Source organism: Aptenodytes patagonicus, chromosome 14 (assembly GCF_965638725.1).
Source record: "Aptenodytes patagonicus chromosome 14, bAptPat1.pri.cur, whole genome shotgun sequence".
Lineage (NCBI taxonomy): Eukaryota > Metazoa > Chordata > Aves > Sphenisciformes > Spheniscidae > Aptenodytes > Aptenodytes patagonicus.
This window is the reverse complement of record NC_134962.1, coordinates 13,559,185-13,578,390: the sequence shown is the minus strand read 5'-3', so window position 1 is coordinate 13,578,390 and position 19,206 is coordinate 13,559,185. Positions and strand designations below refer to the sequence as shown.

The following is a 19,206-nucleotide window of genomic DNA, read 5'->3' as shown; positions in this document are numbered from 1 at the left end:
TTTTAAATGGGTCACTGTGTGTTGTGGTATGCTGTGGTTTGCAAAGCTAGTCCAGAGTCAAGATTAGTTTAGCAAACAGCTTCTTAATCATTTGAATATTACAGTAATATGTGTGTATATACAATATATATAGTAATATATTGACAGTTGTGCATTAAAAAAAAAGCATAGAAAATGCTGTGAAAGAAAATCAGTGGGTGATGAGAAACAATATCTGTTAACTTTGTTGATTTGTCAAGATCCAGATATTCATGTCCCTGGTTCTTAACTTCCCCATCTGTCCTGGGGAGTGAATAGTTATCGGAATAATTGCTAATCACTTTTAAAATTGGATCAATTTGCTTTAAACTTGCTTGGCAGCTTTGAATAGGGACTAACTGTTTTTAAACAGTGGAAAAAGTGGGAAAAGCCCAAACAAGCAAATCCTACAAAACCGGGGAATCCTGCTCTTTGCTCTCAGACTTTCCCAGTTGAATCTGCAGCTGGAGGTGATATAGCCAGTTATTGGGATGAGTTTTTGCTTCTAGTTCACCTGTATGATTCAACATTTTCAGTTGTCAGTAGTCTTATGGTAATCCGCAGCAGGAATAAATCAAGTTTCAGTTACTGAGGTAAATTCAGATCTGAAGTGAATGGCACATCTCATGAGCGGGCAAGGTTGAATGTTTATACAGTTGATGTTAGTCAAGGGAAGTTCTGTTACATGTCTGACTGGTTGGCTTAAAATCCATGGACATAATTCTGAGAAAGGTATTGAAGATATATCTGAACTGTTGCAGAAAAAGAAGAAAATTCCCAAGATCTTGCTGTATATTTTTCCTATGTGCTTTTTTCCGCCTTTATCTTCTTTAAAAAAATCAAATACTTATTTACATTAGGGTTGGTGGTTTTTTTTTTTTTTTTTTAAACCAGCGGGAGACACACATTTCATTTGAAAGAATTTCTGCGTGTTTACTGTTAGTTAATATTTTGATTATTTTCATACAAAAGTTAGTCTTTTGATATATGCTGCTAGCCGTGATTCTTCCTTGTAAGGAACATATTTATTTTGGTTGTGTTGTGATACATTAGGCAGAACTGTGTTCTTCCAGTTAATCTTAACTTATGTCATTTAGGCACGGAAGGTCCTGGTGTCAGTGTCTCAGAGGAGAGACAGAGTCCTGCTGAGAGCAGTGGCATAACGGTCATCTATAATCCTTATGCTTCCCTTTCTATTGAACAACAAAGACAAAAGCTGCCTGTTTTTAAGGTACAGAAGTTCCTTTTGGTATATTAAATCCATTGCATGATGTCTGGCTCTTATGTCTTTTTTTGAAAGAGCAGTGTAGAATCACTTTACAACATAAAACAATAATTTTATGGCCTTGCTCTCTTTATTCGTTGGCATTGATTGTCCTGTTTGACAACTGTTACTGACAGTTTTACAGGCTTTGTAGATTTATGTTAATTACTATCTGTTGTGCATGTCATTTATAGATTTTAAAGAACTGCTTAGCTTTTGGCAGTAAACTCCATGTAAAATGAATTTACTGGTGTCTGTTAGACAATTAAATATTGTCATTTTAATTATTTTCTTACTTTTGTGTACATCTGGCTTTGATACTTAAATGTAATCTTTTTCAGCTAAGAAATCACATACTTTATCTAGTGGAGAACTATCAAACTCTGGTGATTGTTGGGGAAACAGGTTGTGGGAAATCAACGCAGATTCCGCAAGTAAGTGTCTGTTTAACTTGGTAAAATCAGGTATTCCTTCAGGGGATTTTACATGAAACGTTAAACCAGCAGCCCAGAACTGCACTGTGAGAATGGAATTCACGTGTGCTCCTGTGTGTGACCAAAAGGAGAGGAATATAAGGCTTCATATTAGATAGCAGGAGCTGGTGTGTCTGTAATATAAAACCTTCTTCCACTACAGGAAAGGGCCTTACACAACAAATAAGTTTATGCTGGTACAAAGAGTAGTCACTGTGCTATAGTAGGTGTTTGTTACTCTATCAGAATCATGTTTAAAATTTTGTTAAGAACATGTTTTTAAGAAGGAAAAAAGGTGCACTTTTCTTACGAGCTTGTCTCTTGGAAACTTTTGGAATATTGTATATTTTTGTAGTTTTGTAAAATTTTCTCTTTTGCGCCAGGAATGAAAAAAGTCTGAGAGTGTTTCAAAGTTTGTTCTTGATTTTAACTTAAAAAATTGCAGATTAATGATGAATGTCATCTGCTTCAGTGTGAGCTCAGGACTTGTGCTGCTTAGGCTTTTTTCTAAAGGGTTTATAAAATAAAGGAAAGAAGAGGGAAAAAATGAAGTAGTTCAAAAAATACTTGAGAACCAAAGAACTGCTCTTAGATGCTTTCTGAAAGCTTATGTGCTTATGAAGTAGGTATTGTGCTATATTAGTTTTAATGGTGAGGTTAATAATGCACAAAATCTCTAAGTAACTGATTTGCCTAAGGTCATGCATCAGTTAGTGTCAGAACCAGGAAGAAGCACACAGTGCGGAGAGCTAACACCTTGCTGTAATCACAGCATGACCAATTCATTTCTTATCCTCAATATTTGTTTGCAGTACCTAGCAGAAGCTGGCTGGACAGCCGAAGGAAGAGTTGTTGGAGTGACGCAGCCTCGTCGGGTTGCTGCTGTTTCAGTGAGTTTCTCTATGTCCAAATTTTCCCGGTTTGTTGTCATTATAACCTCCAGTTTATTAGCAGGTTTTGCTGAATAGCAGGAATCACAACTGCAGGAGCTCCTGAATGAATAGACGTTTCTGCTTACCTTCCTCACAGAATTGCTGGTACTATTGTTGGGCAACAACTTGTACTCTCTGGTAACAGTCTGCATAGAAAGCATCCAGTGCTCCTGGTCTTCATAACTGCTGCCAAACACTGACTTGGTGGGCTGAAGTTTCTGCTGCAGCATTCTTTTTGTACAGAAAACTGAGGTGCATTTTGTAACCCTCATTTTTCCTGTCCTTTATAATATATTAAACTGTACCTGCAACAAATCAGCTTATGCCTCAGGTAAAAATGTAGTAGACTGAAGAGCTGTACAGCTTGCTGTTTCGTCTCATCCAGTATTCTTCGACCAGATCCAACATGGTTAAGGAAACAGTCTCTAGCAGTGATCTGCATCTTGTGCTTTGGGCAGCCTGCCTGCAGTGTCCTCCCTTTTCTCCTTCATAGGACATCCAGCTGACAGTGCACGGTTCTACAGGAGATGCTGTGTATACTGCAATGATTTCTTACGACAAACTTACTTCTCTTTTCCCTTTGATGTCTTAACATGTTATTTTTAAGCCTAAAATGAAAAGATTACTCAGTTAGGGCTTAGTATATAGACACAGTAGGATTTTTCTTCAAGAATGTTGTTGCAAGCTGCCTGGACTGTATGGCTGTTGCAGGGAGATGAGAGATCTAGTTGATGATGTACTGCTTTGTCTTGAACTGAAAGTGATCTTTTATTTTAATCGGTGTTCTTATCTGCTTTTCCATCTAGAGTATGGGGGTTGTCAGAAGTAAAGATAGGTAGTTGCAGAGGCCTAAGGCATAGTTCAGAAATTCCTGAACTTCTGCTTGCATTACCCAGACTGACAATTATCCTGAGTGCTTGGGCTGAAAGTGATGGAGTGATAAGATTCCAAATGAAATCGTGAATTCACTGCCTGTCGGTATGGTTTAGAATGTCACTCAAATGACTGAAAGTAGCTTGCTCTTGGAATTCTACTAGGACTAATGTATGTATTGTGGAGTTTTATTGTGTCTTTAGCTATTAAATGTCTTTGTAGCTTGCTGAAACCATGGCCTGATAATACCTAATATTCTGTAGAATAAGTCTGAATAACTCAAGATTTTTAGCTAAAGGAGCTATTGGCTTAAAACCGGCCCAGGGTAGTACTGTTCCAAAAATTGTTGCTTCTTTTAATTATTCTGCCAGTTCTCTGTCTGTTTCTGAACAGAAGATTCTGTATTATGAAAAGCACAGTAGCATCTTTATTTAAAAAAAAAAAAAAGTCTGAGTAAGTTCAGGGACAGATCAGCTTAACACATAACTTTTTTCGGCATGCCATATACCTGTACTCTTTCCCTTTTTGCATGCCAACTGTGTTCTTAAATTGCACTCCTGCAATTGCTGGTATGTGGTCCTCCCTCAGTGTTGTGACTGGTTGAGTGGCTGCCTTTGTAGGTCTGTCGGAGTATTTACCACAGAAAGGTACCTCTGTAGCTTTCCTGAGTAGAAGCAGCGTGAAACAGATTTATTAAGTTACACTAAAACATTTTAAAAGTATCTACCACTTGTATGTTCAGTATGCACTGTTATGTCGAACAGAATTTTGTGTTTGAATGAGAACAAATAATTCTTTGGAAGCACTAGCTCTGTTCCTGTTTTGATGCCAATTCTCTATGGACAAAATAATGATACAATGACGAAGTGTACTGTGAGCTGTCTCTTGTTTCTAAGAGTCTCTTTTCTCAGGTTGCAGGCCGAGTTGCTGATGAAAGAGGTGCCGTGTTGGGTCATGAAGTTGGATATTGTATTCGGTTTGATGACTGCACGGATCCACAGGCTACAAGAATTAAGGTGAAACATGAACAGTATGTGGTTACTCTGGAAGGGTTAGCTGGAACTCTTCAAGTACTTTTGCAAAATTAATGAGAACCTTGTGATGCTCAGTAAAGAGAATAGATAGCATTTCAGTTTTCCAGGTGGGTACCCCAAAAGTGTGCTTGAAATGGCTGTGGCTATCCAAACCTTAATAAAATGGGTACGTGTTCTATTCTGCTAGTCTGGTAGCCACCATTTTAAAACTAAAGAAGATTTTCAAGATAGGTATGGCCAGATATTGGTACAGTGCTAGTGTGACCTGGTACGTCACTCAAAGTCATAGTGAAAGGCTGCAGTGAATCACAGCTAAAGTATCCTCACCACCCTAAAAATAGATTTTGATTAAAAGCGCAGATAAAACGTGAGTAGGCTAACAGAGTAATTTGATGTGGATTAAATAGCAAGCTTTGCAGCTGTTCTGTAGTGCTGTGAGCAATATTAATGTTGCTTGTGTTGTGTACAGACGAGAGTTTGCTTTAGTTATGCTGGAATAGCAATGATGATGAATGAGACAATTTACTTTTTGATTTTTTTTCTGAAGCTAGTAGCCCTTTTAAAGTGAAAGAAATGGAGATGTTTGTTCATTAAAAGCAGCTGAAATCTTTTTTTTTTTTTTTTTTGAGTGTGATGATTAATCATTTGGGGTTGGAAATTTGGAGGTTTTACCTTGCCAGGTAAAGTTCTTGCCCAGTTCAAGGCCACAGTTGGAGTCCCAGGTCAAACTACTGTTTGATGGCTACATAAAGCTGGTGGCATTCCACTGGCTAGTAGGAAGAAAGTATTAAATTGAAATTTTGCATTTTGTTGAAATGTTAAGGTTTGTGTTCTGATCAGAAGTGTGTGATAGATATTAAGTAGCCTACTTTGAGAGGGTCAAGACTGGATTGACACACAGGATGTTTCTGGTGGAGCAGATTTAGCCATGTTACAGACAAGAGTGAAGAAACTTCTATTGCCATATTCCAGTGCTGCCAGTCTGTTATTTTTTTTCAATACAAAAATAATTTAAAAAAATTCAATACTGATGAAAAAGCAATCACTCTGCTTATCTCTGGGCTAGCACTCAGAAATACGTATTTGGCTTCCACAGCTGAAAATAGATCAATTTATTAGATCATTAGAAAATTAAAGGCAAGGAAAAATTCAGGCAGAAGCCTAGAAAATCATGTTTAAAAATCACATGGGTAATCAAGACTACCTGTTAGGGTTTTTTTTTACATTTTTCTTTGCATTCACTTTTAGTTTCTAACTGATGGTATGCTGGTGAGGGAGATGATGGCTGATCCTTTATTAACAAGATACAGGTAAGGAAACACGGAATGAATGCTTGCTGAAGTGTAATTTGGTAAACAACTGCATTTTTTTAGACCGAGGTGTGGTTATTATAAATTAAATACCAAAAGATATGAAAATCACTTTAGGAGTTTGACTTCTTTATGTTGTAAAGACTGTTAGAAAATCACTTGATCATTGCAACACCAAACCCGGCAGGATTTGGTGCTGTGGTTTTGGAACAAAAAGTAAATGGGCCTCATGGAGTCTGAATCGTTTCATTTACTGGTTTTAAATTCATTTTTTCTTTCCAATGCCAATCAAATTAAAAATAAAAAAAAATCAAGAACAAACACAGGCTATTCTGGTATCCAGAAAACCTATGCAGTGCAGTAAAGATAGACCTTTTTTCTTCCACCCATTTCCAAAAGCTAGCCTGAATGAAGAACAGTATGTATGTACCACATGATGTTATCTACATTTTTCTCCCCACTTCGTTGCTGTACTTTTTTTAACTTCCACAGTTTTCTAAGTGGATGCAAACAGTCCAGCAGCAGGTTTCAAATAATGATATTTCTCGAAGACAGGAAGACACTGATTCTAGTGTCAATCAAACCATTTCTGAAATCTTATCTTTCTGCTTTATTCACAGTGTCCTCATGCTGGATGAAGCCCATGAAAGGACTCTTTATACAGATATTGCCATTGGCTTACTAAAAAAGGTTATTTTTTAGTTGTAACTGTTTTCATTTTCGTCCTTATTGTTAAACTGATGATTCAGGATCAGAATTCATTGACTAGTGAACCCATTTGAGAGAGGGAGATTTCTAGTTCCTCATTTATCCTACAGCCTATTGTACATACCCAACTATTTACTTTAGGTATCTGACACTCAGGATCCTATATTTCCTCCCCCCGATGCTGAAATTTCTCCTTAGATGATATTAGCAAAAAGGTAGTCTTCATTCTGCTGCTGCTGATCACGTGAAGTGATCTGATAGGGGGTCGTTGTTGACTTTCAACCTATGAAAGACCTGACTCCCACCAGAAATTAAGCGTAAGCTATAATGATTACAGACTGAATGCCCTTAAAAAGAATATATAAAACTCCAAACAGTCATCAGGTTGTTAGGTCTATGGTGTGATATGGGTGCTTCAGTTCATCAGCTGTCTTGTAGTATCAAAGTATTTTTAAAGAGAAGTTAGCGGTAATCTGGATACTCTAAAACTTGGTTCTAGCCTTATATCCCAGAAAATAGTTTTTACTCTGGCTGTTCTTGGTCTCTGTCCTAGGTTCAGAAGAAGCGTGGGGATCTTCGACTGATTGTGGCTTCAGCCACCTTGGATGCAGAGGTATAGCTCACAGGTTTGGTTTGAAATGAAGTGACCTTAAGTGGAGGCTCCACTTCTATTTATATACAGCTTACCCTCTGTGCTGCTTGCTTCTTGTGAAGCATTACTGCTGTTTGAGTGGTGAAGAAGAGAGGAAGGAGTGCAGGAAAAAAAATCTGCTGTAGTTAGGTTGCTGTGTTTGGTTTTCATCTTGTATTAGCAAACTTTTTTGGAAGTGAATTTAAATATGAATCTGCTTTGCATATATTTATGCCTTTTTTCCTCTTATTGGTATTGTATAAAAAGATGTTCTCTTGGCTTAATCAATCCTAGTAAGAGACATTGGTTTAGCTCTGTTTTGCTGAGAGCAATAATTTGAGACAACCATAGACCAGTAAAAATAAGTGATAAATGAGTAGATTTCATTTCAGTGAGATCTTACTAGTTCCCTGATAGACTTGTGGTCTGTGGAAACTTATGTAACTTACTAAAAACGTCGTTAATTTAATTTTGAGTAGGAACAGAAGAAATGCTCTCCTAGATTGGAGCAGTGTTTCATCCAGCCCGGTGTCCTGTCTGCAGCAGCAGCAATAGGAGATGCTGTTTAGGGAGGGCATATGAGCCTGTCCACCTGCTGTGGGTCCGTTCTCTTTGAGCTGCTTCAGCATCTGCAGTGGGTGTAATAGAGAGATTAGACAGTACCTTCCTGCTGCTTCCATCTAATATGTGTTTATGGACCTGCTGTTTGTTAATTTGTCTTTGAATCTGCTTGATGAAGCTGTAAGTCTCCAGGACATCATGTGAAAGCAATTTTCAGAAGTTTGCCACCTGCTATATAATGAAGTACTTTATTTAATTTCTTTTAAACCTGCTAGTTTCATCAAGGACCTCCTAGTTCTAGTAGTGTGGGATTTGGGTTTTTTTAAAAAAAAAACAAAACAAACACCCACCCCCACCCCCCCCAAACCAGTTTTACACTTACTTTATCTGTCACCTTTGAATCTGTAAACCTCAGCTGTGTGTCTTCTCAACCTTTGGCTCCCCAAGCAGAGCCCCAGCCTTTTCAGTCTCTCCTCACAAGGCAGCTACTCCATCTCCTTTATCACGTTCATTGCTTTTCTCTGTACTTTTCCTAACTCCACTCCGCTGTGTCCTTCGTGAGATGTGGTGTTGAGGGCTTGCATGTAGCGCCGAAGATGTAGGTTTACTGAGATTTCCTTTAGTGGCAAATATCATATGCTGTAAATCTTGATAGCATGCTATGCTTTGGTAGTACTTCCACTACTACATATTCTGTACGTTACATTAGATAGCATTACAATACTTTGCCTTTGCAAAATTTTAACTGCCAGAAATTACACGTTTCAAATAGTTTACAGTTAATGTAAAAACAAGTTAATAGGAGCAAAATTATTAGTTTGACTATATAAGCATTTGTTTAAATACAGAAAGTTTATGGTATCTCTATAATGGTCATAGAAGTTGAGATGGATTATTTGGGTTCTTCATGTTCATTCTTTTGCTATTATGTATTTAAAATACTTCATGGCAATAAATCTAAATTTATGAAGGTGTCTCGCAATGCATAAATGAAAAACTTACATAAATCAGCCTAACTCTGCTTTTACAAGGTGAGATCTTGGTGTTCGCTGAGAGCTGTAAAATTTACTTACTCATCCAAAAATGGATGAGAATATGCAAGCCCTACCCGAAAGTTTTAGGACCAGTCATGTCTAAGTTCTTCTTAGCTTTGACTTTGCTACTGTTATAGATCCAATAAAAAGTTTATATATCTGCTTTTTCAAACTGTATCAGCTGATCTAATTAATTTTATTACCTCTTTCCAATTTTTGCTTCTCAAAGTAATAAACATGCAAGACAGTGTATTTGTGCTAAATGCCTGAACCCCAGACAGAATAGAAGGCAACAAAATCAAACTTTAAAATTTTTAAATTGGAACTGTCAAATGTATGAAGAAAACATGCAAGTAGTAGTAATTTAACTTCTTCATGTCTTTAGGTTTCTCCCTTAATTCTTTGAAGTATCAAACTGAAAGTGTTTGTTTTTATTTTAATGTAGAAATTCAGGGATTTCTTTAATCAAAATGATACCGGTGACCCCAGCAAAGATACCAGTGTGATCCTTACTGTCGAGGGGAGAACGTTTCCAGTGGACATCTTTTACATACAGAGGTGTGTTCCTGTTTGATCTTGTCAGTGGTGATTAGGAGAGTGTGCAACTGTGGTATCATTTTGTCTAGGTTGGAGCTCAGAAATTCCCAGACCAATGGTAAGGAGGTGTAGCATTCAATTTGGGAAACATTTGGATATTCCTTATAGCAGCAGACATGTTTTTAAGCTTACTGTAGCGTAAAGGAAACAAATCAATTGCTGAAGACTGATTCCCAAGGATGCATCATGAACTAAATGTAGTATGGCTGATATATAGCGCCCAAAAGCTAGCTCTCTGTTTCTTCCTTGTGGAAGTGAGGAGTCTGTACCTGTTTTTCTGCTAACGCCTCTGCTATTTTCTCTCCCCGTAGTCCTGTTCCAGACTATATAAAATCAACTGTGGAAACTGCAATGAAAATTCACCAGATGGAAAATGATGGTGATATACTGGCATTTTTAACTGGCCAGGTATAGACGTAAGCTTCTTTTTTTGCTTTACAGTGCTGTATTGTGGGCTTTGTGAAGCCGCTTCAGTCTCCTGCTTTCCTTAGCTGTGCTTGCTTTAATCTCGTTAAAGATGACAAATATTTCTGCATTGATGTGAGCAGAATTAAGCCAGTCTGAAAGACTTAGAAAATGTAATTATGGTCTGGATTTATCAAAGCTAGTGATGTATGATAGTTTTTCTCATTTAATGCTGTATGCTTTCGGCCTCGTTAATAAGCGGATCAGTATGTGTTGTTTTTGGTGCTCGTCACAGCTATGAAGTTGACAGTGAGTCATCTTTAATAGTTAGGGCAAATGGAATTTACATTTGTTAGGCTTAACATCTGAAGTCTTTGACAGAAAAACAAATTGCTGTGAGACGAAAATTTACTAGTCTCTTCTGCTCTATTTATACCTGTCAGCTCACTTTGCAGCCGAGTAAATGGAAGGTAGCTTATAATTTTTCCAGTGAGGAGCTACCTTGAAGAGCTTCAATATAACATCTTGCATATTTTCAAAATAAATTCTTCATCCCCATTATTGATTTGACTTTGAAAGAGTGAATTGGGTATCTGACAAGGCGATGCCTGAACATTTTGTTGTCTGTGTTTTAAGAGTGAGATGCCACAGTTGATCTCTGAGATTAAATGTGAAGTTGAGCAGTAACTGTTAATACTGTTACTGCATCATTCCTGATCAAGACCCACAGCATTCTGCACGGTCAAAATAGATTGGCCTCCCGTTTTGCTCTCACAAGTTGAGATAAACGGGAAAATACAGCTGCTTCCTCCTGAACTTTGTTCAGTCCTTCCCTTGTGATTTTTCTCATGTATTTGTGACATTGTCTCAAATAACAATGAACATAAATATTTACACATATATTTATTATGAATAGCAATTTATGTAAGAATATCACAAAATTGAGGGAGCTAGTCAAAAGATCCTGGAGTTTGAACAACTACAATTATATGGGGATCATTTTGGTGCATTTTTTGTATAGAGGTGACAGCTAAAGTGAAACCTCTCTCATTCTGTCCCCCGTCTTGCTCTGGCTCTAGGAGGAAGTGGAGACAGTTGTTTCTATGCTCATAGAACAGGCTCGGGCCCTTTCTCGCACTGGAATGAAAAAGCACCTCCGTGTTCTCCCCATGTATGCTGGGCTGCCTTCTCCTGAGCAAATGAAGGTGTTTGAGAGAGTTTCTCACAGTGTCAGGAAGGTAAGGCTGTTGCGTATGTCTCAATTTCTACCACCCGGAAGGGTGTCTGCATTACACAGATTGTATGTGTCAGGTTCACATCATGAGACTATTGCAAACACTTACTGAGGGAGACTTTCTGCATCTCCTAACACTGCCTGTCAGTTTTCAGACTGTGAACCAAGAACATGTTCTCTGGCTTCCCTTTTCATCTTTGATCAGTCCTAGACATGTCAGCTCTAACTCTCCTGTCTACCTCATCAACTTCTCAATTTTTAAGAGTCTTTGTACAGCCTTGTATTTGTCTACGTCCAGTTGCAGCTTCTTACACTCTGAAGTCCTCTACTTTTACCTGTATCTGTTTCTTTTTGTGGTCTAAGTGTCTGTGGCTGTTTTTCATCAGTAATGGAAAAATTAGTGACAGAGTGGGTAAGTGCTGTATTTTCGCCTAAGAAATGAAAACTTGCTTGGTTTTAGTAAAAAAAAAGCTTTGTTTTGACTTCTGCAAGTCTTGTTTGGATATTTAACGTCACAGAACTATATAATTGGTCATGATTAGTGCTTTCTGCTTAGGCAGAGCCTGTGTTATGGCTGAGATAAGCTGACAGAATTACACAGGGGTGACTTGTTATAATCCTTGCACCTGCTGGAGTCTAACAAGTAAAATTGTTCATCTGGTGTTGGAGAACATTGAGTATAAATACTTCCTTTCTCTCCAGGATATGACATTAGTCAATTAACTTCCACGATTTACTTTTTTAATTTCAGGTGAAATAAGGATGAAATTTCCCTCTGTCATCTGGGAACAATTATTTTTTTAATATTTTAGGACATGCATATAAGTGTATCTCTGCAGGAATACTGAACATGAAATGCTTAATCGACTCTGTTCCTCTGCTATCCCCTGTCCCGTTCCAATGTTACAAGTAGCAGTTCAATATAACTGAGAAGCAGAAAGAAAATATTTTTAGTTCACTACATAAGAACATTTGATTTACAGTCAGTTAATGTTTTTCTCTGCAATCACTGCCGATGGTTTTCTCTGCAAACACTGCCAAGTTGTTCTACTTTTATGAAGAGAGAATAAATTTGCATAAGAAAGTGACTATGAAACTGTAAAAACTGGGCTTATTACAAGCTGACAAGCTCTTTCTGCTGCAGGTACTGTATCCTTTTGTACTCTAGAGTGTGTTTACTGGAACTGTCATATCTGAGATCTTTCAAGTGGCTTTTATTGGAATCCTGGTGCACTGATACTAGGGCTTGATAGTGTAATTGAGATTGGGGAGTTCACAGTATCCTCATTGTGTCTGTGTCTGTAGGTGATAGTAGCCACCAACATTGCTGAGACCTCCATCACAATTCACAGAATTGCATTTGTAATTGATTGTGGTTTTGTGAAGCTTCGGGCCTATAACCCCAAAACAGCCATCGAATGCCTTGTGGTGGTACCAGTATCTAAAGCTTCGGCTAATCAGAGAGCAGGACGTGCAGGACGGAACCGCTCTGGAAAATGTTACAGACTTTATACAGGTCAGTAGTTTGATGTGTAGGGAAGGTGAACTTGCTGGTGTGACTTGCATATTGTTTTACAGTGGTTTTAGTATTAGATAAAAAAGAACAAAACTGTTTGTTTTTTTTTTTTTTTTCTCAGTGAGAGATAGAAATTTCCCGTCATTATTCCTCTGGCTTATTTAGAAATCCATTGTTCATATGTGCTAAGCATTAGGCACCGAATCCTTTTATGAAACAGAAACACAAACTGAGCAGGGTAGGTCCTACAAGATTGTCAGCAATTGCAAACCTGTAATGTTAATGTTGCTCTGGCGAGTCTGCTAAGAAGTTTATCTTTTTATGATCTTGGTTTCTGAGCAGTTGCTTCACTTTATAATATTTTATGATGCTCTCTTCTGTGACTAAAGTCTCCTTTAGACTGTGCATCTAACAAAAGACTCCGGAAATCCTTTAGATAACTGAGGGAAAACTTCTTTGTGTCCCCTTTTTCATAGGAATAGGTGTGAACCCCAAATGCTTCTCTTGAATCAATGACCCTGGCACTGTACAAAAATTACTGTTACAAATAAATCTGTTGGCCACCTAGCAGTGTTCAGAAAGCCCCAATCCAACTGTCTCTGTTCTCAGCTGTTTAATGAGAAAAGGCATTGCAGTTGAGCACTGCCATTGCTTATGTGCCTCAGGTTCCCTCTAGTTTTACTGGAGCTTTGAGACTTAGAGAGATCAAGCATATTCTTCTAAAATGTGTGTGTGCTTGCCAGCAGTTGCCACGTTAAACAAAGACATGATTTATTCTCTGAATTTGTGTGTCCAATAAGAATCAGGAGAGAATGTCTGCTGCGTAATATACCAAGCTTACATAGCTTTTTAAGTATTTTACTGGAGAAACCGTGACTACACTGAAGTATTTTTGTGTGCCCAAGAGCTGGCCTAATGAGTGCTTTAAGAAACACTTTTTAAAGGAGGAAAAAAAAAAAAAAAGAAATTAAGAAAGTGCACTGAGTAGACAAAAGTAGAGAAAACGTAGACTATCTTTGTCTTAGGAAAGGTCTGAGATAGACCAGAGATAGAAGAGGGTTCTGTCTAGAAATTAAAATAATTCAGGTGAAAATAATATATTTCTTGTCTTGATCTGGAGTTTTAGATCAACATAGGGGTACGTATGCCTTTTTCTTTACTGCAGAAGAGTTGGTTAATGGAAGGTGCAGGGATTTTGACCTTATGTGAAGTATTTTTCCAGACTTAGACTTTATAGTGAATGTGCTTTTAAGAAGGCATTGTTAAATTGTTTTTCAATCCTTAGTCTTTATTTTAAATATGCTTTTTAAACCTCCTTTTGTTTCAGTAGTTACTAAAAAGGGTGTTCTTCTACTGAAAGCGTGCTGGTTTTGAACTTTTCCATATCCCTTCTTTAAAAAAACAGCTTTTTTGTAGTATTGCACCCTGCCTTTATATTTATACTATTTGATAATATAAAAATATTAAACAGAAGAGAAATAAAGCATTTCCAGATTTCTGTGAAGAATTTATAACATTTCAAATTGAAATATGGGTGGGTCAACTACAGAATCAGCAGTGTAGCCCAAAACATTGAATTTTCTATTTAAATTAAAGTGTCTTAAAATACAGTAATTGGAGAAAAATCATCTTTGAGTTAGAGTTCTTTTAACACCTGTTAAGTATTCATACTCGATAACTTTAACTTGAAATGGGTATGATTCTATCGTGTTGACTGCATTACAGTAGGAGTTGAAACTCAGTCCCAGATTGCTTTGTTTTCTCCCGCCACAGAGGAGGACTTTGAGAAGTTGCCAAAGTCCACTGTTCCTGAGATGCAGCGCAGTAACCTTGCACCTGTCATCTTGCAGCTGAAGGCTTTAGGAATTGACAACGTGCTCAGGTTCCCCTTTCTTTCGGTGAGTCCTAGGCTGTAAAGTCTGTCATCTTTCCTTAGTGTGAAGAAAGATTAGTAGATGACTTGTTGATAACCCACAGAACCAGTAACCATTGCCCTGTTAATTTGGAAAGCATAACTCATTGTCCACTATTGGGCAGCAAAGTATGTTTCGGGGAATCAACTAGTGCAAGTAATGTGTGTGACAACTTAGAAACGATGACTGGTTGTATTCTAGAGTTTGCTGTTAGAAGTGTTGAAGTCGAGAAAGGCCTAGAAAGACAAACTCTGAGATTCTGCAAAACTGTAACTGTAGTCCCTTTGCACTGAATTTATGAACAAAAAGGAAAAAAAAAATTGATACCTACAGAACTAAACCTGTGCTTGTCTGTTGTTGAAAAGAGCAGTACCAATTTTTAGATTTGCTTTCTGTAAAGTGTCTAGCTGCTCTTGTATTGATGTGAAAAACTAACATGGTAGCATTAGAAGAGAAAGTTAAGTAATTGTTCTGATCACTGCTGGCGTCGCTGTTGGACAAAGCAAGTATGCCTTTTCTAGCTCGGATCTTGAGAGCATCATAGTGATGATGCTGAGCCTGTTGAGATGGTTTTGACTCGAAGCACTGGTGGTCAGTGGAAGGGTGACAGGAAGAGTCTGAGAGCTCTTTCTTCATTTTGCATAAATAGAAATGTGGGTAGTTAGAACTTAAGGATTTTGTGAAAGAGGAAGATCTAAGAATTTTTGTGAAAACTCGTGTGTTCTATGATGATAACTTTAAACAATGCACATTTTTTCTTCACAGCCACCTCCTGCACAGTCAATGGTGCAAGCTTTAGAATTGCTGTATGCTTTAGGAGGTGAGAATATTATGCTTTGCTTTATTTCTAGTTATGTTACAGGAGAAAAAAATGAAAAAAAATGTTAATTTGGATTTGGTGATTGGATGGACATTAATCAAACTTGCATGAGAAAACCGTGCTTTGAGAAAGAGAAAACAGCCTTGACTGGTGGAAGCTTTTTGTTGGTGGTTTTTTAAAGTGTACCTCAGTCTCCTCTGAATTTACTTTCTTTTCCTCTGGTTATTTCAGACAGGTAAGCAAGCAAAAGGCAGCAATAACTTTCTGGGAGGAACTAGAAATCTATTGCATAGAGTATAAACTAGAATTTAACTGTTTAGATTGGGCAAATGTGTATTTTATAGCTATATCTTCTGTGTATTTCCTTGCACCTTCATGGGAGGAAGCAGCTATTTGTCCTTGCTAGGAACAGGGCTCTGAGCTGATGAGGGTGTTGGCTTGATCCTCTCAGGCAGATCCTCTGCGTTCCTTCAGCCCTTACAGAGTGGTATGAAGATACAAATGGAATTCGGACGCTAATTAGACCAGTACATGAGTTAGACACTAAATTTACCTGCATCCAATTAGATAAGTTGTTAGATACTCAAGCTCTTAGTGTGGTTTTCTTTCATTTTGCGTTACTGTGCCAGTGATGGAAACATGTAGTACTTGCAAGTGTAAACAAAAAAAGTTGAAAGTAAAGGTTTGACATCTCTTTCACCATCAGACTGATTGTAATAACCTAGAATTTAGCAAGCTTAATATAATTGCTCATTTGTTTATTCCTTGGTCCTTATTACTTTAAAAAGCGTAGTGTATCTATTTTAAATTTTTCTGTTAGCATGTTACATTCATTATCTGATCTTGATGCGTGTGCAGGAACTCTGCCTAAACATTGTAAGTAAAATCTGATGCTTGAATTTGGGAGAGGCCAGTCACTGGACGCTACCCGATAGAGAGTGTGCTTCCCGATGGCTTAGCAAAGCACGTGTCACATGTTAGTTTTCAGACCTTCTCATTGATACGATTTTGAAGGTACGACTGACAAAAGTTCTAAAGAGCTAATCTAGTCATATTTTTTAAAATTAGTTCTAGTCTGTGTCTCTGCTCTGAATGTAGTATGGCTTAGGGCTAAAAGACTACACCTTAGGTAGTGTAGTGCTATTAACGGTGGTGGTGGTGGTCCTGCAGCTGAGGCAAAGTTCAAACCTGTAGCAAGTCAAACTGTTCTGATTCTGTTAGCTGTGAATACATGATGCAACCACTAAAAACACCCCCCCTGATCGTTCCTAAAGGCAGCACATTTCCTCCTGGGTGAATTGGAACTATGTTTCTCACACTCGGTGTCTGTGTTTCAGTGCACAGCCTGCTTGCTTTTCATGCTTTTAGATGCTTAGGAGCTCACTTGCATGCAGCTCACAAAGAGAGTCCGCTCTAGTTTTAGTATTGAACTTTCTGGTTGTGGACAAACGAACAGATACACACAAACTTCTAATGAAAAGAAGAAAAATCTAGTCTAACAGACCCTGAGGGCATAATTCAAAGTACTTTTCTACTATTTAGCTACTTAATAGACTATGTTTTTTTATTATGTTCTCTGAATTGCTAATCACAGCTTGTTCTCAAATTCAGTAGAGTCTGAACAATGCTCTTAGTCATATGGTTTAGTTTTAGGTAGTCCTGCGAGGAGCAGGGAGTTGGACTCTGATCCTTATGGGTGGGTCGCTTCCAACTTGAGATATTCTGTGATTCTAAATGTGTTCATTTTGGTTTGATTCATTGTGCCATTGTTGGATACCTATAACACTCAAATCACACTGCAGTAATATTTTTATACACAGTTTTCAGTTCTTTTTTGTTGTGGTGAGTGGAATGTATGCTGTCTGATTTTGTTTATAGGAGGAACTGTTATATTGTTGGTTTTTTTGACAGCTGTTTAATCTTTCTGAATGCAACAAACTTGACAAAAACAGAAACTTGACACAAGAACAAGTAATCAAAATGAAACTGTTTGACTTTAACTCAGTGTTTGTAGTTAATTCAAAGTCAACAATATTTGCTCCATAATGTAAACATGAGGAAAAGGGTAGTGTAAAGGAGATTGTGTAAGTTTTGGAAGCTTCCAGAGGTTTGTGGTTGTTTTTACATCACTTACAAATGCTGTGTCGTAACTGGTGGCAGTCTGCTCTCTTCTTATTCTCATGGAGCTGTAACTCTCTGCTTGGCCATGATTTTGCTCTGTGCTGATTCAGTTCCATCTTGTAAAGGAGGGTTTCGCTTAAGGCACTTGGTTCTTGGCAACCTTTTCAAGCTTGGAACAAGGACCGTCACAGTGGCTCAGAAGCATGTTGCAAGGATGAATTCACAGCCAAAACCACCTTAGGGAAATGAGGAGGAAAGGTCAATAAACTCACTGATGAGCTGTTTGATATTTTGGCAAAAGTGTTACGCTCATGGTAGCTTCACAGAAAAGTACAGAGCTGTTACTCTCTTGGCTGCCCGGCTTTTGTAGCACAGCAGAGAAGTGCTGATGTTGGTGTTTAAGATGGAAAGAAATGTGTGTGCACGAGTGTGATATACAGATTCACTCTTCAATTTTTGCTGAAGTTTAAGGTTTTAGGTAGTCTATTATGGAGATTTTATAAAAGTTGCGGAGGTGAAGCTGCCCAAGCGTTTGCAGGTGCAGTAAGGATTAAATGTCTCTTATGCAAGTATAAACATGTATTTCATCATTTGCATTGTAATGGCATGCAAATGTTCAGTTTAGGGTCAGGACCCTATTGTGCCAATGCGTTGCCAATGGTGAAACTTGTGCAGAGCAGACGCTCTTAAGGTTGAGATAGTTCTGTTGACTAAACACATCACTGTTTTTAGACTGATTATTTTTAGTGATGCAGACTGATTACGTCAGGAGTATCTCTTCTCAGCCTTGAAAGTCTGAGTTGTCAGTTGGAGTTTATTGTTTTCAAGCATAATTTAGGAGGTAAATCAGCAGGTAAAAAGTGGCTTTATTTTTAGCTTCATTTCAGATCCAAGATTTTGTTGAAGATTTGTTTGTAAGTTGTTGCCTAAGTTTAAAATAGTGTTTTAATCCCTCAGCCCATCACGTGCTAGTGGTTGTTACTTGAAACTTTTTAGTGCCACAGTGCTTGAATAATCTCTCCTGAGCATGTTCAATAAAAATCTTTGCAGTATCTTTTTCTGAGATCTCCAATTTCCTACATATATATGGATACAGTGGTTGCTTCCAAGATTATCTCAAGGAAACTTTTACCTATTCCAAACTAGTATCCATTGGAGGCCTTTTGTGTATATTCAGGGTTACTGCTACAAAGACATCTGTGCACAAGCTCGATATATATATCCATGCAAAATTGCATTGAGATTTGTAGGATTCAGCAGAAGCCAAAGGATTTTGGCTTGATGCACCTGTAGAAAGTTAATAATATGGTAATTTCTCTTTTTTCCTACTTAGGAACAGTTATCTTTCTGTAGATGAAAGGCAGCACATTCTAAGCTATTAATTGTGGTAGCACTTAAACTTCCCATATTGCACTGGTCAAATGAAAGCTATCATATCTTAATTTTTGCAGTTTCTGTGACTTTGTGTTTAAATAAATTACTTCATCATTTCACATAAGCTGCCTTTTGTACCTGTTTCTAAGGAAAATATTGTGACATTATGTGAAATGCCTATTAGGTTTTGTTGAACAGTGTAGGGGTGTGGTGAGTGAATTACTACATTGTCATAATAAGTGAGATGATAGCATATCAAATAATAAAGGAAAGTAAGCACTTGACAGAGGTGTCTGTGGTTTTAGATATGCTGACATGAGTTATAGGAGATCTCATTCCTTGGCGTGATTTGTGGTTTTGCTTTTCTCTGTGAGACTTAGCTGAAGTA

At 37.7% G+C, this 19,206-nt stretch overlaps 1 protein-coding gene across 2 annotated transcripts in view; it reads left to right on the top strand.

Annotated features, from left to right (window-relative positions):
• The window catches only part of DHX35 (DEAH-box helicase 35), a 32,768-nt gene that overhangs the window by 1,247 nt on the left and 12,315 nt on the right, over positions 1–19,206 (top strand). For both annotated transcript variants that reach the window (XM_076351706.1, XM_076351705.1), the window contains exons 2-14: positions 1,116–1,249; positions 1,624–1,716; positions 2,568–2,645; positions 4,472–4,576; positions 5,843–5,904; positions 6,525–6,594; positions 7,166–7,225; positions 9,284–9,396; positions 9,747–9,843; positions 10,920–11,078; positions 12,380–12,590; positions 14,364–14,488; positions 15,269–15,323. In XM_076351706.1, the coding sequence (XP_076207821.1) occupies positions 1,116–1,249; positions 1,624–1,716; positions 2,568–2,645; positions 4,472–4,576; positions 5,843–5,904; positions 6,525–6,594; positions 7,166–7,225; positions 9,284–9,396; positions 9,747–9,843; positions 10,920–11,078; positions 12,380–12,590; positions 14,364–14,488; positions 15,269–15,323 (1,362 nt within the window). The remainder of the gene's footprint in view (positions 1–1,115; positions 1,250–1,623; positions 1,717–2,567; positions 2,646–4,471; positions 4,577–5,842; positions 5,905–6,524; positions 6,595–7,165; positions 7,226–9,283; positions 9,397–9,746; positions 9,844–10,919; positions 11,079–12,379; positions 12,591–14,363; positions 14,489–15,268; positions 15,324–19,206) is intronic.